Genomic DNA, 27,979 nt, shown 5'->3' on the forward strand with positions numbered 1-27,979 from the left:
TTCTCATAATTTCAAAACTGAAAGTTAAGGACAAACTATACGATGATGTCACTTGGCAAGACATATGAGGAGGAGGAAGAGAAGAGAAGACAGAAAGCGAATGTCTGGGTTTGAGATGATGTCCAGACCTGCACTCTACGGAATGAGATTTTGATGTTGCTGGTTATATGCAACTGTTTTTCTCATGTTGGGAGCCAAGCGTGCAACCCACATACAGAACACATTTACACATTCAGGAGAATGAGGGGAGGGGGGGCAGGAAACAAAAAAAACCCCAGAAAGTTTATTTTAAACAGATGATGATCTGAATAAATGTGTGTTTCTTGTCCTGGGGCTGGTGGACCTAGTTCATCGAAGCACTGGAGGCAGTTATAAACAGTTGCCGGCTTGAACAGTGCGAGGAGGGATGGTGAAATTATGTTTACTGAGAATCCACGGGTGGGGCAGAACACTGGAGTCACTAGGACTTGGTACCTTTGTGGGTAGAGCACAAAGTGGTCCAAGTTCAGATGATTGATGGAGCAGCGTGATCGTGGGAGCAGATAGTGGAGGCGTGCGTCGGAGGGCAGACAGTGAGTCCACGGTTAGTGGAAGGAGGAGCGGTTCGTCGGCAGCAGTGGTTGGAGAGACCAGAGAGTCTTCTTGATGAACTTGCAGGCATGAAGATGAAGACTAAGGCAGCACAATGAGTAAAATCCAAGCTGCCATGAGGGGAAAATTGCAATGAGATCAACAGGTAAATGCAACTTGAAACAATCTGGGAAACCACAGAACCTAGTAGGCTCAGACAGGCACAGAGTACCATAACAGGCAAACACTCAGGCGCTGAAGTGCTGGCAACTCACTCTTCTTATATTCCAACTTGATGAGGCAGATTCCTTGCAGGTGCATGGAATCCAAACAACTGGACCGCCCTACAGGTGAACAATCTCCTGGCTCCATCTGGTGGTAGACTATGAGAAGGCAGAAGACAGAAAAGAACTCCCCACAAAGGCCAAAACCTCAACTGTTTTATGTTCAAATTACTCTTTAAAATTATGTTTTTATGCAGAACATAAGCGGGTTTTATTGCATTTACATAACAACAAAATATGTTAAAACAGAATTTCTGGAAAGAATGGCAATACTTCAAAAATAATTTTAAAATATAGTGCAGTAAGTCTGCTCTTAGAAGTAGGCCTACATAATGTTCAAAACATTCCTCCAGTAATTGTACATGGATAAACATGAGTAGTTGTCGCTCACATGAAGCGACAAATATTATAACGCTTTCATTCATAAACGAAATTTCCCACTGCGATAGCCGCGCTGGTTTAGCTCAGTGGTTACTTCGTTCAATTTCTCCGAGCAGATGTTGTCCCTCCCCTAACCGGGATCAAACCACGGGCGCTGTCCAGCGTTTTGAGCTTCTTTATAAAAGCCGAAATGTTTCGAAACTGTAACAAAATCATAAATGTTTCTTTCAGAAAGGGCACTGATGGACCTTACCAGAGGGGCCGCTTTTCATTGGCTGATGCCCATTCTACGTGTTCACGTGGGTGGCAGTCTCACAAACACGAGCTTCCCGTTAGCTAAGTACAGCATAATAGCAGTTCTGATACAACTTCTACACCTTGAAGCCTGTCTGCTACACAGTCTTACGTTAGCTAAACCGATCAATATGCAACGTGTACTGTATCTGACACACACTAAAGATTTTATTTTAGCAGAAAAGGCTTTGGACTAAACTGTTACTCGTGTTAGCCACTCTAGCACAAAGTACAGCTAGTCAATCAACAACGCTGTGTTCAGGGAAGCGCTGATTAATAATCCAGAAATAAATATCAAGCCTGGAAACTTGATATCGTAACGGACTGGATGTTATGTTTTTAACGTAATCTTTGCTCGTCTTGCGGGGCGCAGGCGGTTGATACGGTAACAAGTGTGCTTAAACTACAAAGAGAGACAGACTAAAAAGGTACGAATGGTTTTGAGTTGATCACCTGTTCGGGTTATTTTACCTTTGTTTACCTTTGCTGTGGCTCATTACAGCCGCTGTAGTTTCTAAAGGTTGGACTAATTACCCTGTTCGTTTGTGACTTTACGTTATTCATAACAAACATCAAATAGAACAAATAGATTTCATAAAATTTTAACAAACAAATGGCTTCTTTACCTTAACAGAGCTCTTTGGTTCCTCTTATCAGTCTGTAGCTTCTCATATTGAGGTCATCAAACCAAATTTCAGATCTACCGTAACTGACTGACACCTGCTGGCCTCAGTTTTGCAACCAGCTTGTGACTGAAAAACCAGTAACCTCCCCCCAGATGATGACATGAACTTGTTATTTCCTCTGTCCATTGTAGTAGTTGATATATTGTGAAAATCCGGTAGAAATGATGCACTAATGGAGTCATGTTTACATAGAAATAATGCGCTACGAGGCTTTGCTTGTGAGACTTGCGGTCACGTGGGTCGGTTGTGGGCGGAGCTTGGTAAGGTCCATTAAATTGTTTATTTTAACTCCCTCAAATATTTGCTGTAGAAGTAAAACCAGCTTGTCCGTGGACGGTTCAATGTCAATTTCTAAAAGTGGTAAACAGGGCTAGAATGTGGGAACAATTGTTGTAAGCATTTTTATTGATATTTTACTAGCATTTTCTTGTGTTGTACGCTTATTCGGTAATGAAAATGGCAATTTTGGCGAAAAATTACAACAAAAAAAGTTTCTTTATATTTGAGCTCAACAGTGACTCCTCTCGGCATTGATGATTTTATTTATTTTACATGAATGTTAGCTATTATTCCCTTGAACTTCAGCCGAATGTCTTCACACTTTGCCATTTTATTATTACAAATATAGCTCTTCATAAAGTATAGCAGTTTTTATCATGTTAAATTGGGGGCTAAGCAACTTCAAAGTAATTTATAAACAATTCCTGACTATTTTATGTCTCGAAACACCAATCAGAAACCGATTATTCTGCAATCCACTTTTTATTACCGGACATAAAATTCGGGAAATTTTTCACTCAAAAGAGTATCAGAACGCAACTGCCATTTACTGACGGGATTCTTATGCATTGATGTACCTCCTTTCGATGAGTTAAATGTCAGCAGACGTTAACCCGTATTTGTTAAATAAATCTAGAACTTTCTTGTAGCGCATGCGTACCTCCAATGACGGAACTGTGATGACAAATTTCGCAGGAGGGTCCACGGCAGCGTAAGTACATCTTGTGCAATCTATCTTAAAATCGCCACATTTAGCAACATCTTCATAATTTAAACCAAATGTTGTTTACTGTGGTTAGCAATGCCGCCCAGCAAAGCAAAGAGATGCTAAGGTTCTTTATGAAACATCTGGAGGAAAAAAAAAAAAAAAAAAACTCTTGGCAGAGTAGTTAAGTGTTAGCTGTGTCCCGGTTCGCCTCGGTGAAACCTTTTACTTCCTGTGAAACTTCCAAATTAAAACTTTAGCTTAGTCACATCGAACAAAAGTTTGTGAAGTCAATAAAAATAAAAAACGAAGCAGCTCGCTTATTCTGATACGCACAAACTAGAACCCATTTATTTGAATATCTTATATTCGTCGCATCGGCATCCGCATTTATAAGCTAGTATTATATGTAATTTCTTGTTTTATTTTGGAAACCTCAGCCGGTGTGTTTCCGTCATCTCCCATGGAAACGGTCGCCGCGGCTCGCCTATAGTTTCCAGCCATAGCTAACGCTAACAGTCGTTTCAGGTTCAGTGTCCCGGAGATGAGCCATTATCTGGGTCATCAGTGTTCCAAGTTTTAAAGGAACTTTTTCTATGGTTTTGTTAATCGTCATTTGATCACTACAGCCTGGCTGTTGGAGCGAGTGAGACGGGTCTGCCCGTCCTAACCCCTCGGCTGAAATGAAGAGGTGAGTGGGATGGTAGTCTGTTCCTGTTGTTTTGTACCAGATAACAATAACAAAAAAAGTTAACAGTCAATCATTTTAAATACAGACTTAGTTTATTTAGCCACAAAATAACCCTCGTTCTTGTGTTTTTGGGGCGTGCAGCCAACAGAAAAGCCCGGAGCCAGAGGGGAGTATCACTGTCAACGAGGAAGGTAAATTCAAGCTTTCTGAGACACCTTCACCTTTTGTAGAAGTAATAACGTTATTATATGTGTAGTGGTTGCTAGATCTATTGCTTTTAATAAGAGGGGATACATTAGACATGTACTTGTGTTTTGATTACTGCTTTGTGCTATATTTCAATTGTGATCAGAACATTTCCCTTTAGTCTTTCTAGACTAGTCATGACCAAAACAACTGGCAGTGACAAATGTGGAATAACATTTTATTTCCTATGAAGGTCACTGAATCCATATTCATTATAAGTGCCTTATTATCTTTAAAAAAAATCTCAGTAATGAAGACAAAACATGTCTTCAGTACAGACATGTTTTTTGTTGTTGTTGCTGATAGAAATTATACTGCTCCAGTTTGTATAGTGACATATGCAGTTCTCTAAAATCCTACTAAAAACCTAACTGTTCGATTTAGACGCGAGTTGCCACCAGTGCAGAGCTTGCTCAAGAACAGCAGCAGGCAGGTTTCTGTGTTTCAACACACACAAACACACACAGTGAGAAGGGGACTTATGCAGTGACAGGACAGACAGAAAGTCTGCAGGAAGTATGTGGACTGGACGATGTGGGATATCTGTAAAAAGAAAAGTCCGGAGAAAAAAAGGTGAACACAGATGTGTCATGTAATCAGTGAAGCAGCATGAGAACGTTTACATGTGGGATTACTTCTTTTGGAGGGAAGTGGGCTCACTCACAGTTTGCTTTCAAGATACCGTAACTGAAATATAAACATCATCGAAGAGCAACTTTGGCCAACAATCCAGGAGCTGTTTGGTACTGAAGAGAAATTATTCTTTAAGTTGCTCAGGGCTCAAAACATTACAATCTCATTGAGAACCACTTCTCACACCTCATAAAGCACGCAGACAAAAGAAATCTGGCAAATTCCAAGTTCTGATGAGGCAAGCATTGGTCAGCATCAATCAGGACTTGATTCAGAGTCCCAGTATGCCAGCATAAATGACCTGAAAATACCCGATGCTATAAATGGGCGCGTTGAAAGAAAAACTTTGAGCTGTTCAAACCATTCAGATGTTTCTTATTAATCTTTAGTAGACCATAAAAGATCTAAGAATCTCTGATCTGAGATCCAGCCCTAAAGCAGCACAGTAAACATCAGTCTCCGCTTTTGCTCAGTACTGTTGTTCATGCCATCCACACAAATTAAGCGTTGAGAGAGTCCAGCTGAAATGGTTCTGCCATTCGAAGCAGCAGGTTGGCACGAAGGAGGTGCAGGTTTGCTTGAAATCATTATCTTCTGTTAGCGGTGGCTACCTCCAAAGATAAGAGGACTGCAGTCGTCACATTTGCATGAAAACTACCTTATGTGCACGTTGGGGTTGGATGAGCAACTTATCAGATCATCAAGAACATCAAGATGAAGTTTTGGTTACGATGAAAAATGTTTCAGCATCTCGGAGAGTTTTTAGTACTCTTAAAGAGTGAGCTACAAAACAGTGTTACCAGCAGAGGAGAGTAAAGAGCCCAACAAAAACTCTGTACAAAGCCAGCGAGAACGGAGACGAGGGTTCCTTTGCAACAAGAACAACATTCTTACTGAGCACAAGTAACATTCTTACTGTGAAATGCATTCTTCCTTGTGCTCAGTTACACACCTCACAAGAACGAAGGTGCAGAACCCCCAGGAAGTCGTCATATGTTTCTGCTACTGCAGCACCTCTGCTTCATGTTTCATGAACACAAGAAAAGAATGTGTGTCGACAACAAACTACAAGATCTCCCAAACCAGGGCTTAAAAAAACACAATGAGAACATTTTGTTCTTGCAGCCCTGAGAGAGAGCCCACTTTTCTGTTCTTGAGGAGTATATACACAATTATGCACAATTATTTGGAAAGGATTATTTTGGATTGGTTTTATTAATCACCAACTATAGTGCTCTCAGTTCATCCACCTCAAGAACGTATCCCTACGACAATATGGGCAACTATTACTGTACAGAATTATTAAAACACATTTTCTCATCTCTCTTTTTTTCCCCCCTCCATCTTCTTAACCCTTTAATTAGGCTCTGTAGCTACAGCAGAAGATCCGGCCGCCATCGCTGCCATTCAGTCTGCCGCCACCTTCACAGACCCACAGATCAAATATCAAGTCTTCAAGACAGAAGGAGCTGGTGGGCAGGTACGATGGAGACGGAAATATTTGTTGGAGAGTTATGCCTTTCACATAATATTTACATGACATGTCGGATAAGTGTGGCTGATGTGTGTAGCTGGACATTCATAATGTGAAGTGGTGGTAAAGAGAGCGCGGGCTCTGACGGCTCCCCGTTGGGTTGCAGGTGACCTACAGAGTGATCCAGGTGTCAGATGGCCAGCTGGAGGCCCAGACAGATGGAGCTGCGGCGGTCAGTCTGGTCGCTGGTTTCCCAGCAACCACACAGACTGTCACACAGGTGGGAATAGCGCCCTCTGGCTGTAGAGCAATATCAGCAGCACATACTGTTTCTTGCTTATTGAACAGTAGATTAACACCCTAAAATATACACTAGTTGTAAAAACTACACAAATTCAGCTGGAAGTGTTTTGCGTCTTCACTGGTATTAAAATGCGCATCGTCCATTCAGTGACCGTTGGTCATTAATATGTGGTTTTAGGCGGTCATCTCTCAGCCAGAAGGGCTGGAAGGGGACGGCAGCGCTGAGGCCCAGTATGCCTATTACCCGGCCTCCATTGCAGAAGCCTCTGCTGGCACCATGGTAACCACAGTGCAAGCTACTGACACTCTGCTGGGCCAGACCACCCCAGCAGGTAAGCTATGCACAATTAAAGTGGCAGTATTATGTAAAATCAACGTTATTGAGCTTTACATGATGTTATAATGTTATTCCCTCATCAAAAACATACCTGAAGTGTTGCTTTATGCATGTTTGAGAAATCCTTCAATCTCCCGTGGCAACCATTCAGCCGTGCTAAACGCCTGGGTGGACCTAGCTCCGCCTTCAAGACTCAACTCTTCCTCAGAGCTGCAGTTTCCAAGCAGCTCTGAGGAGGAGCAGCCCTCTCACTCAGCTCCTTCAGACTAGCCAGCAGCAATTAGCAAACACCTGAGCTCATTATAGGAGCTACTTCTCAGCGCAACACTGGGAAAAACGTTGTATAGAGGTTAATAGAGGAGCCATGATGACTTCCTGAAGGTGGAGTTTCATGAAGAGGAGTTTTAATTTAACCCAATTTTAAGGTGTTAAATTACAATGTCAGCGTCTTTTAAGTCATATTTGATTTTTATAACAACTGAATGTAACTGAATATTGATTGTGCTGTAAAATGGCACTATGTGACTGGAAAACACGTGATATGGCCTCCTTAAACACTGAGTCCAAAGCTGTGGAAAGAGGAGGACGAAAAAAATTAGCAGTAGCGTAAGAGATGTTGGTTTCTGCAGTTAACTGTAAGGTTTTATTTCAAAGGTCAGCTTTATGTGATGATGTCACCCCAGGACGTTTTAACCGGATCCAGTCAGAGGACGATAGCACCGCGCACTCAGCCGTACGTAGCGTGAGTACATCCAGACTCATCAGAATGACGTTTGGTTCAAATCAATAAGCCTCAGTTCATAAATGTATTCTCTGCTCCCCTAAATGAAGCAACTAAATCTATTTATTGTGTGTGCAGAAAGCAGGAAGCTCCTCGGGGCTCAAGGGATGAAAAACGGCGAGCGCAGCACAACGAAGGTTGGCATGCATGCTTAATGCACAATGATTTTGTTGGGTTTTCATCTAGTTGTTGGTCAGAGGTGCAGCGCTTTAGTGGCTATTATTTCTTTAACTCCAGTTTGTGCAAACCTCTATCCTGCTGGTGCTAACTTCAGCTAATTCCAAATTCACCTTAAAATAAAATAAGAACAGAGTTTTCTTTGTCTTTCCGGCTGTGACAAGCAGTGAAATACTCATATTAGACTCTGAGGCAGTCATTGTAAAACAGGGTTTTACTAACAGTCTGATATTATCAGTTCTTTTTTCTGCATGCTTTTTTTAACAACAGCTTCCTAAGAAATCTCCATTTTTAAAAACAATGTTCTAACAGTCGAGCGGCGGCGCAGGGACAAGATCAACAACTGGATTGTTCAGCTTTCAAAGACCATCCCAGAGTGTAACATCGACTACACCAAGACAGGCCAGGTAACCTTTGACCCCCAGAAAAAATGACTAACTACTGTTGGCCTGCCTCCACTCTTTACATCATTTCCGGGCATTTTTCCAGAGTAAAGGGGGGATCCTCTCAAAAGCCTGCGATTACATCAAAGAGCTGAGACAAAGCAACATGAAGCTGGGAGAAGATATCAGCGTTCTGGAACGACTGCGGGTCGACAACCAACTACTACGACAGGAAGTACGTCAGTGTGCTGTGCGTCTAACATTAACAGGTGTCTTCTAGTCATGCCGTTTGGACGTGATTCAACAGCATGATTAGGAGGTATAAAATGAGAATATATAAAAAGAGTTGTTCAGATTGGAAGGCAATTTAAATCCAGTAGTTTATTATGTTGTGGACAGACATCCAGTCTTCAGCAAGATGGAAAAGTGGTTCTTAGGAATTTTGTGTGCAATTATGTAAGTCTCCGAACTATGACGGTGTGTTAGGGTCATTCTAGATGGCAAAATATGGAGCAGATTTCAAAGAAAAAAACTCAGAATTTCTGAGTTTTGTTTTTTTTTCTTTAGAAATGTACTCCTCCCTTTGTCTTTTATCTACAGTGCCCCTAATATGCCAAACATTCCTGAAAGAATGAGATCAGTATTTGATTCTCACTGCTTTAGTTTGAACTCTGGCGACCTCTTGTGGCCAATCACAACTGCATGCAGTCCGAATAGAATAAAAAATAACTTTTACTGTTCCTCTGTAGGGAAATTCAGCAACAAAGTGACAGGTTAAGTTGAAACAAGTAGATTTATGCAAAAAAAATACAAAAATCAAAGGTATAAGGGTGGGATTTAGAGTGTAGAAAAATACTGTGGAATTATGGAAAAATAACTGCATTTAAAAAAAAACTGAAAAAAGTATGTTATATTATATTTGTGCATAAAAAAATTAACTTACAAGAGGGATGTAAACACGTATTCCTTCTGACTCCCACCACCTGCACCAGGTCAAGAGATCATCCTAAGATGTAACTTATCCATTCTGCTTATATCATTAAAGTCTTTGCCCTTAAATTCTAGCTTATAGGCAGCGTGTTTCTAATACTATCTTAAGAAATTAGATCATTTATTTGTGTGTTTTCATAGGTGGAAAACTGGGAATCCAAGAATCAGATCCTGAGGAACCTTTTGCGACAGCATGGCATTGTTGGGTCATCGAGCTCGGACCCTCAGTGAAGCCTGTTGCCAGTGAAGTATTTGAAGATGAATCCACACGGGCCAAAAGAGTACTTGAAATGCTTATAAAATATGTATCTTGTCATTGAGCATGCACAATATGGGTTAATTATTAGAATATTGTTTTGAATATTCACATCCACCCTTTGTGAAATTTTCCAGATTGTTGTTTTTTAAGCTCTCAACAATTATGTAATTTACCTAGGAATTCTAACATTATTTTTTAACTTAATGTGCCTGCAGCGTATGTTTTTTTTTGTTGTTTTTTTTTATCAGATTCAGGAAAGCTCTTCTTGATGCCTTTTACTATGAGCATGTATGATCGATCATTCAACTCCAGTACAGGAAGCTCTTCTTATGCTTAAACTCTGTTGTACTTACTATAAACAGCACTCATTTTAATGTCTCCAGACATTTCTTTCTTGTGTTGATGTCTTCTGTCATCGTCACTTTAATCAGTCGATACCAAGTTTATCATCCAGATTAAAGTTTGTGTTTGCTTTCGTTTCTCTGCTTGTTGTGGACTGTAGTTACATTGCAACAATGTAATCACTAAGTAAAGAATGGAATGGGTTTAGGAAGTCCTGCTTTGGATGATAACTGTATGTCTTTATAATAAAAATGTAAATAGTAAAATACTGTTTTTTTTATTTATTTATCTATGAATTTGTTAGCTTGAGTTGTAAACGGTGGTATTTTAATTTGAAGGGTCCACCCGGAAGTATGCCGTGTTTGTAAGGTCAGGGTCTTGACAATTCTCGGTGAAATCTGCATTTTTAAAGCCTCACCTGAACGACCCGACCTTCATCCATGATCTGCATCCTGCTGGTAGCCGGCCACGGCACTGTCCTACAGACACAGATTAAGGTAAACTACCTCTGTTGTTTGTTGCAGAACAAGCGGTGCAAAGTTCACGTCCTTCACGAAAGTGCGACCACTCTGCGAAGAACCGCGTTACAGAAAGTGGCTTTTATACGTCTCCTTCCCTCCTGGCTCCTATTGGTGCCTGTTGATTCGTTCTTTTTGGTACATACACGTTCGTACCCTCACAGCGGGACATTCGGCTCTGAGTGCTCTGGGAGTTGTGTAAGTTCTGGGAAATTAAGCCATGTCCAGCGTCCCCTCTCTGCTCTGCGCTCTTCTGCAGATCTCCGCAACAATGTAACGGGTGCAGGTCTTTAAAAGTCGTAGTTCCGTTCGAGGAACGGCGTTTGTTGCCTTTTCATTGTGCCGAATTTATGAGCCCAACCTCTCATTGAAATTAATAACAAAACAATGTCACAGAAATGTCGCTTTACCAAAGTAAATAGTATAAACATAAAATGAACCCGCTGAGATACGGGATTTGGCACGGAGATAAGGCAGCACTTCCGAGTGATTGTACTTGTGTGAATTTAAACCAAGCTCCTCCGTGGCTCATAGAGAAAATCACACCCTAGGCAGTAAAAAGTGCTATTTATTCCATTTATTAGTCCTCCTTTGCACGTTGCCTGCGTTTTTTGTGTCAAACCTAAACCACTCAACATTGATTGGCTCCTTGAAAAGGACAGAAACTCTAAATTCTTACTACTGCTGGAGGCTGACTCATCAACCGGTCCAATAAGATACAGTCAATCACAACATCACGAGTAGATAAATAATAAAATAAATATAAAATTAATTTTGGGGGAAAAAAATAATAACACATTTATGAAATTGGCAGAAAATACCAAAAACTAATAATATAAATAAAATACTAATTTCAACTGCAGCGATTTTCTTCTCCCCTTTTCATTTTCTCTTTAGTTGGTGTTGAAAGCTGGGGAGAAAAAAAATGTTTTCAGTCTGGATTTAAACTGATCTACAGACTGAGAACGTTTAGCAGACAGAGGGAGACTGGTTCCACAGAGAAGACTCTGTCCTCTATGGTCTTAAACCTGGCTTCAGGAACAGCCTGTAAAAGCTGGTGAGTTGACCTCATCCAGGGATGGATGGAGTATAGGGCTGCAAGAGTAGGATCTATAGAGGTTAGACACTTAAAAACAACCAATAAACATTATATTTTACTGAAAAAACAACAGGGAGCCAGTGAAGGTGCTCAAAACAGGGCTAATAGATTCACGTCTGTTTGTTTTGGTCAGCAGACGGTCTGCAGCATGTGCTCCAGTCGCTTCAGGGACTGTTCTACCTTACCCTACTCCTACTGTTCTCCAACCCTAAATACAAAGAATTACAATAATCTAAACACAGTGTAAATACACAAAATGACAAATGGGTGCATATTGGACACCCCTGTCTTAATTTTTAAGCCTACAACTATTTTGGAATCGAAATGTTGGTATAATTCTTTTTAAATTTCCTTTGTCACTATTTTCTGATTGAACCAAAGCAATGGGAACCAGAACAATAAAGAGTATTTCATGCCTGAATGAATTTATTCAAAAACAAAACTACAAGTAAGTTTTGTTTTTGGACCACAAAACCATTCATGGTCCATTTGTGCTTGGACCACGAATGGTTTTGTTTGGACCATTTGTGGTCCAAGCAAAACCTAGACCACAAATGAGCTGGAAAGAAGACGAGATTGAGAGTAAAGCTTTGGCGGATCTTTGTATCTTTGTATCCAAGAATGACGACACAGGTCTATACAGCCATCTGGCCGGTGTACCCAAGGCTTTGCTTCCTGGCACTGGGGGGAAGAAGATTCTTGACTTCTGGTGGGAAACTGTCAACGTGTAAGTCTGACTGGCACCAAACATGAATTGTTCCAACATTATCAGATGTGGAATGTCCCAGTTAAGAGTTCAGAACTTTCTGTTGTCACGTGTTGCTTCTCTCCAGGCGGCAGCTCTTCACTGAGGTCTACCTGGTCACCAACGCAGACAAGTGAGTAGCAGAACCAAGGTGCTGTTGGTCTGGACTTACTGCCTGGGCTTGCTGCTGGAAATCCTTTACCTCTCCTTTTGATCAGGTACAAGCACTACGAGCGCTGGGCCACAGCTAACGACTTCCCGGTGGAGAACATAGTGAACGACGGCAGTACGACCCTGAAGGACCAGCTTGGGGCCGTGGCTGACCTGGAGCTCGTCATACGGAGTCGCAAGCTAGAAGATGACGTTGTTGTGGTACGAGGCGGACAGAATGTCGGTCATTTGGGTAGCACGGCGACGTACATTCAGCCTTTTCTTTCTCTGTGTTTGAGCAGATTGCTGGAGACATGCTGTGTGCTGATCAGAACTTTGATATCGCTCAAGTTATCCGCTTCTTCAGGTCTAAGGTGAGCTTCTATGACTTCACTGGATATAAGAAATATTATGCTATTATGATATCATCATAATGACATTATTCATCATCTCAAAATTGGGAATTTTGAGATTTGTAATTCATTTAATGCTCCTGTTAGGGAAATGTCATATACACAAAGAAGTATTCTCTAGATATTTCCCAAATTTCTGTTTTCTTTGTAGACTTCCATTCATATGTGAACACTTTAAAGTTAACTACAGATAAGAAAGCAGAATTCACATTGCTGCTACTTTTGATTGACCCTGAATGACAAGAATCACACTGAGCCTTTAGTTATTGTATAATTTTCATCTGCTATATTTTTCTTTGAAAAATATTGCTTGCTTGTCCTTATGTCTGTTTCCATTCATTTGTATTTATATCAAAGAAGGTAGAGGTTTTTTTGGGGGGTGGAGTTAAAAAGTCGGACTTCCAATATGACGACAGACAAAGACATTGTTATCAGTACCTCTCACCGACGACCATCATTGGGACCTGCCATAGGAATGTGTAGCTCGACCCCGAGAGGGGAGCTATTAGTTTTATTGGCATTTCGAGTTACTGTGGCGACATAATTAACAAAAAAACGAGCCAAATTCAACTCAAAACAAAAGACTGACACAAAACAGTGTCAGCTAGACTCAAATGATGTAATTTAGTCTGCCTCTCTGAGCTGCTCTTTAGAACCACAGTGATGGCAGAATGTCAGAACTACAGACATGGTGGAACACTCAGTTCTACTCCTTTTGTCTTTTATTTACCGTTGTCATAGCAACTGAACTAACGGGTGCCGGGAGGAAAAAGGCGGCGGTTCTAGTTAGCTGAGGTAAAAAGCTACTGTACAGGAGCTGCTGCGATCAGTTTTTATGTTCAGATTGCTTAATATGCTGTCAGTTATCAGCTATGAAATAAAACTGTTCTGAAAGTGTTTGGAAAGTAATATTATGTTGTTTAGATCATTTTTACATTACATGAGTCGAATCTGTTCAGCTATTTTGTGTCTGTGAACATGTTGGTGTACAGATAAAAAAACACAAATAGATTGTCTATTCTTTACACAGTTGCAGATGGGGGTAATAAATGGGGGTTATTCTGAGACAAGCTGTACCTTTGTATTAAAGGATCTAAAACTGTTTAAGGAATAAGTATATTGTATGGAACAACAAAGAAAATAACATGGACACAATGATTATTTTGAAGAAAGATCAGATCTGGTGCTGTTTGAGCAGAATTTAATTTTGGGTTCCTCTATATCTGCTATTAACAGGGATTACTGTAAATCAACACACGATTAGATCATTCAAACAACTGCTATAAACTCATTGCATCTCTGAACAGTGATGTTTATGTTATATCTTATATGCATATCATCTAGTGGAGACAAAAAGCAATAAAAAACTAGTATGCTCTGGACTTAAGATGGAGTACATGCACACATATTCATGACATGCTTTGATTAAATTAATAAATTAAATTCCAGTGCTGAAAAATTAACTTTATACCAGGTGATTCTCTAACATGAGAATGTGAACCTGTACTGGACTGATTCTGTGTCTTCAAATAATTTTAACAATATTCCTGGAGAAGATTCATAACTTATAACTTATAAGTCTGAAAAAGGAACAAGTCTGAAAAAACAGTCTGTGTGCTACACTAGAGAGAGAATCATTGGATGCATCAAAGAGTGATGTCATCACTGCTGATGTCATCCGGAACATTCTAATGGTGCATTCACATCAAACATGTTTTGAGCGTCGGGTGAGTCTGGTTTCTATTCAAAGTCTATGTGGACGTTGGATGCACTAAATGTGTCAAACGCTCCAAACGGTTCAAATTGTGCCGCGCTAAACACTTGAAGCGCGTCACAATGGCCCTCGATGTGCCTCCATATAGACTTTGAATGCAGACCAGACGCTCAAAACACCTTTGGTGTGAACGCACCATTATATGTCCAGTGTCACATTAGTCCCATTATATTAGGACTAAAGCCTGGTCCTAATATGATGGACTCATTGCTTTGGGTCAGGGGTAACATTTAGAGGTAAAATGCCAATTAAGGTTTAGTTAATGTTAGAATTAGGAATAGACTAGTATTGTTAGGGTAAAGCAAAATCGCAGCTACTAAAATGAAGGGAAATCAATTCAAAGTTCTAATATGGGTTGAAATAGTTTTGACAAACCTGTACAACATTTTGTTTTCTAAATTATTCTATAAATAAACAATGATGATATAATGCTAGGTTGTATTTCTGCCAATTGCGTAGCTGCAGTACACTAGTAGTCTAATGTGTTGAATGTGCTGAGACACATTCAACACATTAGAAACCAATCAGAACCAAAAGTTTGTCTTTTGGTTCTGATTGGTTGTTTCTGGACAGTAGCAGAGCCAGAGGACTTTTCACAGACTCTCTGTTTCATATTCTACTGTCAGACACTTTTAACAAATATTCATCCATCCATCATCTAACACACTTATTCTTGCACACACACATTCACACCTTAGGACAATTTAGAGAGATCAATTAATCAATTAATCTTTGAGAAATTTTACCTGATCAGCTTTTATATAGGAAAGTTTTAATAATGTTTCTTATGCTGTTTTGAACTCTGAAGCTGATCTTGTGTTTTCTCCATTGATTTTGGAGTCAGGAATTTTATTTGTGTTGAGGCCTGTTTCTGTTTTTATTTACCAAATTTGTGTAAAGCCTCAAATTTCAGAATAATGCTCAGTTTGAGCAAAACCTGGGTTTTGATGGTGACCTAGGTTAATACCACCTGGGTGTGGGTCGGTGTAAAGGTCGAGCCGGGCATAGACTGGCTTTCACACCAATGCCAACATGAAGTGGAGGTTGGTCCATGTGACCAGTGGAGGTTGGTCGCATGGACACCTGTCTTTCCTCGGACCTCCATGTTTGCGTGGAGGTTTGACTTTGCCTGGACTCCTCTGATTGAAACCTGGGTGTGGGTCGGTGCAAAGGCCGAGCCAGGCTATGGGAGACCCCTGGTGGATGGGAGGTCTGTCTTTGTTTGGACTCCTCTGTTTGTAGGGAGCTTTCTGTCTGCAGGGGGGCCTCTGGTTGGGTGGAAACTCTTGGATGGTTATTTTCCAGAGCAAGTTTCAACTTCTCCTTCAGGTCTGCCACCTGATCCTGCAGAGATTTCATCGTTTCTTCCTGTGCTTTGAATTTGGAAGCTTGCTCAGTGTAACATTTGAGCTCCTCCTCATATTTAAGCCTCACCTTGTATTCTTCCACCATTACTTCAATCAAACCTTTGTTCCGGGAGGCGTATTTTTCAGCCTCCCTCTTGAAGTGATCCAGCTGTTGAAGTAGGCTCTTGTCCGTTGTAACTTTGGAAGCGGAAGAAACTTTTGACACTTCTTTAATCTCTGCCTCGTTTCTTTCATGTTCACGTTGGGCTTGCAGGTGACGTTCTTTCTCTAACATCTTTTTCAGTTTTTGAATCTCCTCCTGCTGTGCTTGGACTTCAGCCTCATATTCAAACCTTCTGTCTCTTTCCACATCGAGATCAATAATTGTTCTGTGCAATTCTTTCTTAAGATCGCCTACCTGCTTTTTGAGATCAGCGATGTGTTGGTTTTTCTCTTCAATGACTTCCACCGAGGGGGAAACCTCGAAGCCAGCAGAGGGAGTTGTTTCCTGCTTGACTTCTAAAGATGTTGGACTCTCAGAGTCACCGGAAGGACCGGATTCCCCCTTGATCTCTGCTGATTCGTCCTCCGGTTTAATGGGGCTGTCGCCGTCATCTTCGAAAGAAATGACTTCGTCGTAATCGACTTGGATGTTGAGATCCATCATGTCGAGCCATGAAAGCTCAGCTGGAAAAGCTTCATGTTCACAAACAATTTGTTGTTGCTTCATGTCCATTTTATGGTAAATATTTGCTTCTCTGAGAGGCGTGTAATATTTCGAACGTGCTCTGAAAAGTGATCTGCCGCGATTGAACCGAGGAACAGGTCTGAGAAAACTCTGTCTGTGAGCTACATTCAAGAGAGAGACTCCTTTGTGGTATCATAGAGTGATGTCATCACTGCTGATGTCACTGATAGCATTGGAACTGAACATTCTGACTTCATATAATGGTGCATTAGGTGGACTGAGCAGTCAGCTAAAAACTACAGTGATGGTGGAACACTGAGTTACTACAGAAGGCTGAGCTGGCATTTAGAAATATAGAAATAGCACCTTGACGGAACATTTAATACAGACAAGATGGCAGAAGAGCATAGGAAGTAAGTACCATGATTCATGAAACCTGATACCCCTTAACTGACAACCACAATGGAAATGAGAGCATCACATACCCTACATAATAAAAGCCTTCATATTTTATAAGTCAGGTAATTGCTATTTTGGGCATTATATGACTTGTTTAACCCAACCACTGTTACACATGGGATTATTGTGGCCCTTTAAAATGAAGCTTACTGAAAATTTCTAAATAAAAGCCTCAATATCCTCTCAGTTGGCTGAAGGTTATAACTACATTAATGGTGCAACACTCAGTTACTAGGGAGGAGGCCTGAGTTGCCAGTTAATGATAGTGGAACTTTGTGCTAATGTTAATTCACCGCCTTGCGTAACTCAAACATTAGCACAAGCATTAGCATTTCACTGCCCTCCATTAGCATTAGCCTTTTCCCTAGAAAAAGTGATATCCCACATGCTACTGACAGGATTTTGGCTAAAGTTAGCAATATGGCTCATTTTAACTTGTACACTAATTTCAACATACTGAATGGCATAAGTCCATATTACTCGACATGCTTGTGACTCTCCACATGCTGTTGAGTACATTACAGCTTACTTTAGCATTGATGCTAATTTGTAGCATCAGAATGCTGGCTTCCAACAGGCACATTTTGGCTGGCCCTGTTTAAATTTCTTCACAAATTTTCTAATTTTAAGCTTTACTTTTCAAAATAAGCAAGCGCCACGTTTAATCTGTTCAGTTCATAGTTGAAGTAGCTATGTTACTTCATAGCTAGTTGAAGTAGGAGTGCCCTCCTAAATGATTTTAGACGCACTCCTACATGTGTCTGGTAAAATGTTTTTCACCACATCTTACTAGTGTCGATGTGGGGAGCGGGCGGCCATATTGAAAACCAAAGTCAGTCATAACTGGGGACGTCGGAGTTGCTCCGCTTTCCCAGTGGAAAATCCGACTCAAGAAGGTGTTGCAGTTCATTTTGTCTGACTGGTATCTTGGAATTTTCCACATCCGAATACAACTGCCATCTTGGTGTGTAAAAAGTAGCAGCTAACCTCTCACGTCAACACACAGCAGTAAAGTTTTGAGAATCTGGAAATAGTTACACTTTAATTCCCAAAGTTATTGGGGGAGAAGAGGAGAGAATGGATATTTCAGTTGCCTGAAACAATCTGTTCCCCCTCCTTAAAATGGGAACAAATTAATTTACCTGCAAGTCTTTAATTATGCTTATTCCTCTCTTCATCAACAACAAATCCTGTAGATTTGGTTATATTTCATCATTATTTGCTAAAGTTATGAGGGGGGGAAACATATGTTTTATGTTTCCCATATTTCCCATATTTTAGTTTTCCCATGTTCCCAAACTAACATGAGAACATATTAGTTCCCATGTTAACATGGGAACAAACTAATTTACCAGAAAGACTTTAATTGGCAAGACTTACTTACAAAAGTCTTGTGTTTTAAAGGACCACAAGACTTTTGCAACTACATCTGTTGGATAAAAGAGACCAGTTTGGGGATGTTTGACCATAGTGAAAAACCAAACCCAGCATCTCAGCACAAGCACCTCAAACCAGCCGTGGTGGAGGGTAGTGATGTGTGTCTGCAGTAAAAGTGCCTCCAGTTTGATGCGGTTGTTTATTTTCCGTTTGATTGTTTGTTTTTATTCATTCTCTTGTGTGTGTTTCAGCCTGGAGAGCTGATCATCTACTATGAGCTGGAGGAAGGTGAGCGGAGCAGCTCCAGGGGGATCGTGGAGGTCTGTCCCGAGACCCACAGGTGAGGATGGTTCTAAGGACCTCAGCTTCCAGCTTCTTCCTGTTTTTAACCCATTCGGCTTTTGAGCCAGGATAACTCGCTTCTTGGAAAAGCCAGAGGAAGGGCGGACAGCATCCCGGCTGGCCAGCGTGGTGTTCTACTGTGTCCGGAGAGACACGCTGTCCTACATGTCAGACTTTCTCAGCCTGCAGACTCGAGCCACAGAGCGGACCTTTGGACTATTCTGGGTTCGTAGGTGATGTTCATTTGGTTGGTTTGTGGCTTCATTATGACTTCTTACTTTCTCAGCATAAAAAGTTAAGTTCACTTCCTGTTGCACCACTTAGACCAAAATATCTAAGTCCATTTATTCAATGTGAAAGGAACCACATGCTAAGAAATATCTGGCTTAACAAAACACGAGTACCACAGTTGCTGACATCATGCTGTTTTTTTCCAACAGCATAGTATTCTATCTTCTGTAATAGTTACCAGAAAAAAAATGTATCTCTATAGGAATATGTTTTTGGTTATTTAAAATGTCCCTATAAGAAGACATGAAAAGACAAATATCACAAACAGGAAATAAAAACTTTTCTTCTGCATAAGCCCTAAAATGGGTTTAAACCAAGTGTTGCAGAACTCTTTCTGTTCAAACCAGGTCAACTCTTTAACTCTGAGTTCCTATAACTTGAACCTTATCAAGAACTGTCAGAGCTGCTTTTGTGTTCAAACAGACCAAAAGGCTGCCCGCACACACAGCAGCAGAAAGGGAAGTCATGTCTGTCTGTGTGTATATGTGTTACCACATCTTCTGATATCACTGATCACACGGTGACTGCTGTAGGAAGCAACCTTTAGAGAAGTGCCACGTCAACCTGAGCCACGCTGTTTTCTGAAGGCAAACTCCAGAAGTGACTTCTGCCGTTTGTCGTGAAGTTAGGAAGAAGTGTTGACATGCTGCACTGCCCTGCCTTTGTTTGCAGGAGTGGCTCATCAATGAGAAGCAGCTGGACGTGTTTGGAATGAAGCTTCCTACTGGCTTCCAGCTCATTGGACAAGTGGTTTGTATCTGTTCCTGGGATCTGAAACGGGTTTAACGTTGTGTCTCTCCACCTCATCCCCCGAATTGGAGAGCTCAGACCGCTGCATCCTAGGTGCACAAAGAAGCAAAATCACAGATCCTTCCTCTGTGCAGCTGTTAGACTTTATAACATCACTTCTCCCAACAAACTTAAACTCAAAAACTTAAGGAAAAATTATTGTAAATAGTCTGTTGCTTTTATCTATGTGGAAATATACACATTTTGTATATCTATACATATGTTTTGACTGAAGTATCCTTTAATCTTTGTCATATGACAAAGAAAATCTATAAAAAAACAAAAATTTGACCTCCATTGCTTCTGTCACTTGCAAAAATATGCCGCTTCCAGTCAGAAACAACCAATCAGAGCCCGGAGGAAGCTCTTACCGCTGTCAATAATCCTTGTGTACGCGCTGTACACATTCCAGGAAGACTGTTTATCCGCCATCATCGATGGCAATGCTAACTACCCCGAGCATTTGAGCATTCACCACAGGCTGGTGAACTAGCAGTAGCACAGCAACAAGCAAAGAAGAGGGTGTGAACAGCGCATACATGAGAAAGATTGACGTACTAAAACCCTCCTCCTGGCTCTGATTGGTATTTTCTGACTTGTATTTCTGCAGACGGCAGTAGGAACAGAGGAGGCAGAGGAGCTTGATTTTTGTTTTTTTCCTTTTTTTTCCCGCATATTATCTGCCTTATATTAATCTGTCATGACATAGTGACAGGTTTAACAAATATGTTAATAAAACTATTTTTTTAGAAATGTTGCCTAAATAATAGTAATCAATTTTTCTTTCTGTGCTAATGAACTCTGGGAAGATGTCTAAGTGACGCTTCAACATTAAGAATTCAGCTATGATAAAGTTTCCAAAGTATCTGAGAAGCTTCTTTATTTTGATAGGGCTTGTCAGACTACACTAAGTGGTTGACTCACTACTCCACCAAGAAACAGGACAACCAAGCTCAACCAATCACATGCCGCTCATATGCCAGGTAAGACAGCCAGGTGTGAAACATCACTCTTTTCTTCTTAGAATGTTAAAATTCATCAAGATGAAGCTCTTAATACAGATTTCCTCATCTTGGATCACAGGGTTGGATTAATGGGAAATCCCTCAGATGGTTTCAATGGGAAAACCATCGCCATGACCATCTCTAACTTTTGGGCTGAGGTTACTCTGGTGGAGAGTCAGACTCTGGTAACATGCCGTTTCCTGTAGACCACCTTCACTGGCGGCACGTTGAACTGAAAGGCCAACTCTGTGTGGTTTCCAGGCTTTAGTCCCTCACCCGCTGAATGATCCCACTGAGTTTGGCAGTCTGCAGGATCTGTTCTGCATCAGCAGGAGGGAGGGGTGAGGGACCCTAGATACGGGCCATCTTCAGGACGGTGTTGATAGCATTCAGACAAACCATTCTGCTTCCGTTGTGAATTTTGCAGGTACCTGGGAGGTCTGCGGCTGCTGCAGGCTACGTGTAAGAAGTTCTACCAGTTCTGCTCCAAACGAGGGTGAGGCTTTTAGCTCCCTTCTTCTGGTGGCGTTGTAAAGTTCGTCTAGCCTGGATTGCTTCAAATTTTGTTCGTTTTATATGTCTGTGTACTTATTTTCACTACATTCACCATTATTGGCACTTCCATGGAAGGACAAATGTCTGATTTATTTAATTTCCCTTTGGGATCCATAAAGTATTTTTGACAAATTTTTTTTGTGTTTTGAATTTCAAGTAGTAAAAAGTCAATTTTTAAAAGTAGTCTAAATAAGAATCACACTTCTCTTTGGATTAAACTATTTCTGTTTCACCAATTAAATCCCAAATAATTAAAATTAACAGCTCAGAACTTTCTTTCCATTTATCAATTTTTATTGTTAGTAATTTTTTATCACATAACCAGTTCATAATTTTCTTGTTTTCTTAATTTACATAAAGTGTGATTAAATAAAATGATCAGCACTACATTTAACAAGAAACTCAGCTCTGCATCCATCATGCTTTTTCTTAAGCTACCAGGCTTAAGCTAACTTAAGTTTAACTTAAGCTAAGCTAACTGCTACCCTTCGCTGCGCTAACCTGTTCCAGACTGTTGTTGCTACACAGCCTCTACTATTAAGCCATGAAACAGCTTGTCAAATTCATAAAAGAATGTAATCCAACCAAAGCACAGAAACTTCACATTTGTTGTACAGAGTTCTGAAAACTACATAAAACATGTTTGCTACTCTGATCTCCAGGAAGAAAATTCTCGAAATTACTGTGACAACAACATTTTCCTCTTACTCATTGAGCTTCTATTTTTCAGCATTGCTACACTCAGTGCTTATGTCACTCTCTTTTTGCTGCAGCATTGCTTTAACGAAGCAGAACTTCACCCTGATGTACGACACCAACATTCCTCGGCAAGTGGTAAGGATCGGTACAGACAGAATAACTGGCGCTTCACTGCACGATTAGCACCGTTTACGTAGCAACACGTTCACTTGTTCTGATGAAATTATTTCTCTTTCTGTTAAGGGCCTAGCTGGAAGCAGGTATGTAGTTAGTTTCCCACATATTCCTATTTAATCATTTTTCATTGTGGACAGAATAAATTCTTTCCACTATCATTGTTCCATCACAGTGCCATCGTTTCAGCTACTCTGAAGTGTCTGATGAAGTTCTACAACATCACTGACAATGTAAGAACGCATAAAACCATGACTGCTGTTATCCTGCTTATCAGTCGGATTAATCAGACTGCTGAGTTTTACTCTTAATTTCTTTTCTTGTTGTTTTGAAGGATCTTCCCAAACCGATCCGAGCCAACTTCATCCTGAGTGTGGAGACCGATGAGCTGTTCATCACGGCTGGCCTCCAGGACAGAGTGGTGCAGGTCAGTGAACCCCCGGTCAGCTTGACCACTGACTTCACTAGTACTTTGATGAAATTTTGGAAATCGGCTATTTACAAGAGACAGATTAGGGAATTTTCGACAGTAACTGTAAAACAAAAGTAAACCCTCTTGCCAACTCTGGTATTGATTATCTGATCAAATTTTCCTAAACGTGTTTTAACTCGGGTGAAAAAAACCCACCACACCAATATCACCCACCCACAGATGAAGCCAAAATGGAAAATCACACATGTGTACAAAATATATAAGAATCTAAAACTTCACTTCAAACAGAACACACTCAGTGATCTGACAGCATTCAGGAAGTGAAGTTGTCAACAGTAAGCAGGGAGCAGGTTTCTGCTGGCTCCACATTCTCCATTTCATTTACGTCCTGAAGATGGATCTCAAATCTGGGATTAACGTTGCTTCCACGTTTTTCCATATTCCAACTGCAGCTTGGAAAAAGCAAAAGGATTCTATAATTTTGTGGTCGGGCTAACAGTTAACAAGATGAGCTATTAACAATGTGTTTTTGGATTTTAGATACATTCAAACACTATAGAAACATCTTGTGTGGATTTTATGCCAAAGTGTTGTTTTTTTTTATTATTCCAAATAGTAGCAGATATACTGTGTTTTAAGATCAGACGAGTGAGAACCTCCAACTTTATCTACCTGGAATTCCAATTTTTTTTTTTTTTTTTTTTTTTTGGTTTTCCTGCTTATTTTTCCAATTTTGAACTTAGGAGTTATGCTGAGGGCAGCTAAGATACATATGTTCATCAGAGTAAAAGTACCACTTATTTAAAATGTTTGTGTTTCATATGAACTGAAAGGTACTGCCAGTATGGTAGTTAGTATATATCGAAGTGGGACTTATTCTAAAAGGGTTGGGAACTTGTTTGGAACAACACTGACAGGAAACGTGGTCCCTCTGTCCTTGCAGGTGTATGAAGGTTTGGTCTACATGGATTTCAGCAAGAAGCTCATGGATGAGCAAGGCTACGGTACTGATGTCAATAAGTAAACAGATGATGAAATGTGGTAGTTTCATAAAACGGTTTTAGACACTGAATATAATTTACTTTTAACTACTGCATTATGGGATGTATTCTTATGTCATGTCGTAAGAGTTGCTGTTGCTGTTGATGTTTGGCTTGTTGTCAGGTGGATCTTGAAGAAACAAGACGCTGCAGTGGATGATTCTTCCTGTGGCGTTTGTCCTCTCTCAGGGAACTATGCTTCTATGGACATGAGTGACCTTCCACCGTTCTGGCTGGCCTACCTGAGTGACCCCAGCGACTCTGGACGTATCCATAGCAACATCCGGCAGCGATGGCTCAGCGGTGCGTCTCCCAGTCCAGCAGCCTGTGTGTGGCTGTTTGGGGTCGGAGGGGAATGACTCTCGTCTCTTAAGGCGCTTATTGAATACTGGTTTATAAAAGACCAGTAAAGTTTTGGCATGCTTGTATTTCCTACAAAAAGCAAGTTGCCAAACTGAATTCTTGTTGGGTTTTTTTATCATTCCTTGACAATACTACTTTGAGAACCAACCTCCTGCTGCTTTTGTTAAACTGCTTTCATATTAGTTGTTTATCTGCAGGGGAACCAATGGTTGTCGAGGCCATGAAGAGCTTTGCTGAGCTCACAGACCAGGCGAGGTAGGTACATACAAACTGAAGGAAAAAATCCTAAGTATTGGAAGAAGTGCTGGCCATACAAGATTCTTATTTCTTGTCCTGTAAATAACTTATGACATGGTATGATGCATTACATTTTTTCTTTAAGAAATCACAATTTTTAAGCTCCAATTGGGGGGAAAAAGTATCAGCTAGGATGTCACCTAAAGTTCTGATTTAGGAGCCTCACTATACTTTACCTTAAACTGCAATCTGGTACTGATATTAGAAATGATGAATGATAGCTGCAGTAATAAGTTGCTGATTTGCATTTTGTTTTGGTAATTATTTCATTATATCACATCAGTCACACATCATAAATGCAGCTGTTCTGTTGGTGATAGTATGTCAGCATTGTGCTCAGTGAGAAGCAATAAACAAATCTCACTTGTTTTCTGACGTTTAGCTCCAGCATGGATAAGTCGGGTCTGAGCTCATTCACAGATCCAAATTCAGACCTGAGGACTTTTTTTTTGTTTGCTTGTTTTCTCCCCTCAGGTCAGCGATTAAAGAGAGAGACTGGACTCGTCTGGCCCAGCTGATGGACCAGAACTTTGAGCTGCGCAGGTAACCCCTGGTTTTCTATCCTAGTATCCAGAGTGTTTGCTTGTCGAGTGTTTGTCGCGTCCGCAGAAGACTCAGTCTGTTGTTACTACGCAAATATGCAATAGACTAAAAAAGAAACTGATTCTATTGGGATTTTATGTGCTTGACCAACACAAAATAGTTCATATCTGTAAAATGGAAGAAAAACAATATGCGCTATTCACATTTTTACTACAAAAAACATATGAAAATGTGTTATTTTGTATGCACCCAGTTTAGTACTCCTAAAGAAAATCAAATGCTACCATTTTTTATTTGGATGTAGTGGGAAGAATCCACCTGTGTGTGATGTAATGTGTGTGTAACTGCAACCGGTGTGTGAGGATCTGAGGTTCTGAAACAACAAACTTTAAATGTAACCATGGAGATCGGTTTAATCCATCTTCTGAAAATGGAAAGTGGAAATCAATATTTGTAAAACTGGTAGTGAAGTATAACTTCACTATATGGTCAATATTCCTCATTTTTTAAATTTTTTTGTGTAGGAATGATCCTGAAATTGTTACTTCATTCAACTAGTATTATAACTTAATCATCTACTTTTTTTTCTTGTATTATTACGACTTCCTGTAATATTATGACATTATTCTCCTATTATTATGACTTACTATCATACGACATTTTTCTCTTAATATTATGACTATATCTTTGTAATTTAATGTCTTTTATCTTAGCCTGGCCCTAGTACTAATTCGTTGTAGTGTTACATCGTTATGTTAGATAATCTTCTCCATCATATCGAAGTGAATATTTGTTACCTTTTCTAAATAAATGCTTAAATTCTACAGCTGCCTGATCTGATAGCTCCGTGGTTTACAGGTCTATCTACACTGATGACTGCCTGGGTCCTGGGAACCTCAGGATGGTTCAGCTGGCCAGGCAGGTGGGTGTTAACAGGTGAAAAACTGAGCTCCCTCAAGAGCATCCACCGTATATTTATTAATGTGGTCTCTGTCTGATCTTACAGTTTGGCTCAGCAGTGAAGCTCCCTGGCAGTGGGGGGGCCGTGGTGGGCCTGTGTCTGGACCAGGCCAGGCTGGTAAGGCTGTTCTCCCTCACTCTGAGGACTGAAGCTCATTTTTTAATCGCCGAACAGAAAATGGTTCAGGTTGACAAAGGCAAAAAAAGAAATAAAAAATTCACACAAGCACCAAATTCTTCCATCCGTTGTCTTGGCCCACTTATCCTACGTGGAGAGAACCCCCAACTAAAGGAGGGAGGTCCATTTCTCCACAACTAAAGGGATGAAGATGATTAAGCCAATCTGACTGTTTGACTTTGTCATGATATAGTAATATTAAATAGGTTTTTATTGTGATTATCTGTGCTAGCCATGGAATGTAGTGCATGATTTTGAGATGGGAAGAAATGTGTGCATGGTTCTAAAGATGGTTTGCAAATAAAACTCTGAAATGTGTGGCTTTACTGAAGGAGAGAGCAATCTAACCCAATCAGAGCCCAGCACAGGTAGCAGGAAATGACAGCCTGTTTAAAATTGCTTCTGGTATTAGCTTTTTTAAAACAGAATGAGAGGAAATAAAAAAACAAGAAACAGCTAAAGCCCAAATTATTTGTTGCACTAGTCTTGGCTCTGTAGCGCAGATAGCTGCTTACAGAAGCTAGAAAAGTAAAATTATGTTATTTCCCATAAATAATTTTAAATGCCATCTTTACTATGGGTGTGACTTTAGTACTGCAAGCTAATAATCATCATTTTCGTCAGTTTGGTAAAAACTCAGGTGATGATGTCATGAAGGAAGGACGGGCGAGATATCAGCAAGAGAACCATAGACTTCTAGACGTCTGGTTCCTCCAGTTTCAAAATGCCTGAAGGTTCTGAGGTCATCTGGTCAAAGACTTAACTGCAATTAGAAACATGGGAATGTCCAGCCGCCATGCTGACCAGGAGCTGGAGGGAGACGTGTCCCAGAGATGAGCGTGTGAAGAGCATGAAAAGAGCAGAACAAAAGCAAAAGGTCTTGTGGAGATGCTGCTGACGCTGTTAACAGTCTGATTATCCACAGTGAAAAGTGTCCTGCCTGGGCTGAAGGGCCACTCTCACAGGAAGAAGCCATTGACCCAATTCATACAATATAATAGTAAATTCTGCCAAATACTTGGGAACATATGGAAAGTTTTTATTAAATTCTCTCGTTCTTCTTTTTTAAATGACCTAAAACAGGAACAGACATAGTCTGATTTGATATCAGAGAGAAAATTTAAATATCTGTGTCAACCTTGCATCCCGTTGTGAAATTCAAATGGGATTCAACAAACCCAACAATGAATACAACGTTTAAAGACCCTGTCATAGTCTGGAAGAGAGACACTAACAATTATGACTCCTTGATATATTTTGCGTCCATAAAACAACAACACAGTCTTGTGTGATGGGCTATGTGCCCTGGGTTCTGTGTTGGTGCGTGAGGCCAGTGCGCCTCTGTGTCTGATGCAGTCTCTCTTTTTGCCCACTAGGTGGAGATGAGGCAGGCTTTTCAGGAGGCAGGCTGCGTCTTCTGTGTCATCTCACCGTACATCCCATCTGCCAGCTCCGTTGGAGGCCTTCACTAACCTGACCCATCTCACCGCTGATCAGTACAAGAAATGTTCCACAGCACACCATTTAGCAGAGTCCCGTTGTTGGCCCCAGCACGCTCTGGTTGGCCTTATTGTAACTGTGGACGCAGCAGATTATGATCCACGCTTAGCTGCATGAAACGAATTAAATTAATAGTTAGTGAGGCTCCCAGTGTTTCTGCATCTAGAATAAAAAATAAAACCAAGTTCCACAGCTAGGGGGACAAAATTAGGTGGGGTTGGTGAAATTGTCAGTAGCATCAGTCTAAAATTATGTAATTATTTTCTCCATATAAGAGGTGGAGTTGGTGAAATTATTGTCAGCAGCAACTATGTAAAATTATGTGATTATGTTCTATAATGAGATATATTTTTAGAAGTTACCACAATTTTATACTGAAATTAAAAATGCATTTTAATATCATGCTGTGTTTTCTTGTGTCCTTTT

General features: G+C 40.5%; 3 protein-coding genes across 7 annotated transcripts; 2 read left to right on the forward strand and 1 right to left on the reverse strand.

Annotated features, from left to right (window-relative positions):
• Nucleotides 1–2,566: 2,566 nt before the first annotated feature.
• Nucleotides 2,567–9,852, forward strand: usf1 (upstream transcription factor 1). 4 transcript variants are annotated; one of them, XM_044118510.1, is made up of 11 exons: nt 2,567–3,206; nt 3,830–3,891; nt 4,033–4,082; nt 6,135–6,250; nt 6,411–6,524; nt 6,726–6,879; nt 7,539–7,617; nt 7,744–7,802; nt 8,155–8,249; nt 8,332–8,460; nt 9,357–9,852. In XM_044118510.1, exons 2-11 carry the CDS (start codon nt 3,884–3,886, stop codon nt 9,444–9,446), a joined length of 894 nt encoding a protein of 297 aa, XP_043974445.1. In that variant the 5' UTR covers nt 2,567–3,206; nt 3,830–3,883; the 3' UTR covers nt 9,447–9,852. The 4 variants fall into 4 exon arrangements, with proteins under 4 accessions (XP_043974445.1, XP_043974442.1, XP_043974444.1 ...); XM_044118507.1 differs by having other exon boundaries at nt 3,130–3,206; nt 7,539–7,626; XM_044118509.1 differs by lacking the exon at nt 2,567–3,206 and having other exon boundaries at nt 3,248–3,891.
• Nucleotides 9,853–10,155: 303 nt separating this feature from the next.
• On the forward strand, nt 10,156–27,955 carry LOC122832098 (glucuronokinase with putative uridyl pyrophosphorylase). 2 transcript variants are annotated; one of them, XM_044118501.1, is made up of 23 exons: nt 10,156–10,313; nt 12,054–12,160; nt 12,267–12,311; nt 12,397–12,550; nt 12,631–12,702; nt 18,637–18,725; nt 18,796–18,952; nt 19,691–19,768; nt 20,699–20,790; nt 20,891–20,996; nt 21,073–21,152; nt 21,239–21,307; nt 22,140–22,200; nt 22,309–22,325; nt 22,415–22,472; nt 22,574–22,666; nt 23,616–23,676; nt 23,902–24,015; nt 24,273–24,330; nt 24,847–24,915; nt 25,774–25,837; nt 25,922–25,993; nt 27,430–27,955. In XM_044118501.1, the coding sequence occupies exons 1-23, from the start codon at nt 10,257–10,259 to the stop codon at nt 27,523–27,525; spliced, it is 1,869 nt and encodes a 622-aa protein (XP_043974436.1). In that variant the 5' UTR covers nt 10,156–10,256; the 3' UTR covers nt 27,526–27,955. The 2 variants fall into 2 exon arrangements, with proteins under 2 accessions (XP_043974436.1, XP_043974437.1); XM_044118502.1 differs by lacking the exons at nt 25,922–25,993; nt 27,430–27,955 and having other exon boundaries at nt 25,743–25,816.
• LOC122832100 (protein PRRC2C-like) lies at nt 14,505–17,021 on the reverse strand. The gene is made up of 2 exons (XM_044118505.1): nt 15,950–17,021; nt 14,505–15,859 (listed from the first exon to the last, which is right to left on the reverse strand). The coding sequence occupies exons 1-2, from the start codon at nt 16,595–16,597 to the stop codon at nt 15,476–15,478; spliced, it is 1,032 nt and encodes a 343-aa protein (XP_043974440.1). The 5' UTR covers nt 16,598–17,021; the 3' UTR covers nt 14,505–15,475.
• Nucleotides 27,956–27,979: the final 24 nt, after the last annotated feature.

This window comes from Gambusia affinis, linkage group LG06 (assembly GCF_019740435.1).
Source record: "Gambusia affinis linkage group LG06, SWU_Gaff_1.0, whole genome shotgun sequence".
NCBI lineage: Eukaryota > Metazoa > Chordata > Actinopteri > Cyprinodontiformes > Poeciliidae > Gambusia > Gambusia affinis.

Excerpts from the sequence above, each read along its gene's own strand:
- usf1 (XM_044118507.1), top strand. Across the intron at positions 4,083-6,134 it reads TATCACTGTCAACGAGGAAG|GCTCTGTAGCTACAGCAGAA; the intron begins GTAAATTCAAGC and ends CCCTTTAATTAG. Across the intron at positions 6,525-6,725 it reads CCACACAGACTGTCACACAG|GCGGTCATCTCTCAGCCAGA; the intron begins GTGGGAATAGCG and ends ATGTGGTTTTAG.
- LOC122832100 (XM_044118505.1), bottom strand. The coding sequence starts at position 16,597 with ATGGACATGAAGCAACAACAAATTGTTTGTGAACATGAAGCTTTTCCA. Across the intron at positions 15,860-15,949 it reads TAATGGTGGAAGAATACAAG|GATCAGGTGGCAGACCTGAA; the intron begins GTGAGGCTTAAA and ends AAATCTCTGCAG.
- LOC122832098 (XM_044118501.1), top strand. The coding sequence starts at position 10,257 with ATGATCTGCATCCTGCTGGTAGCCGGCCACGGCACTGTCCTACAGACA. Across the intron at positions 22,473-22,573 it reads TCTACAACATCACTGACAAT|GATCTTCCCAAACCGATCCG; the intron begins GTAAGAACGCAT and ends GTTGTTTTGAAG. Across the intron at positions 25,838-25,921 it reads TGGTTCAGCTGGCCAGGCAG|TTTGGCTCAGCAGTGAAGCT; the intron begins GTGGGTGTTAAC and ends CTGATCTTACAG.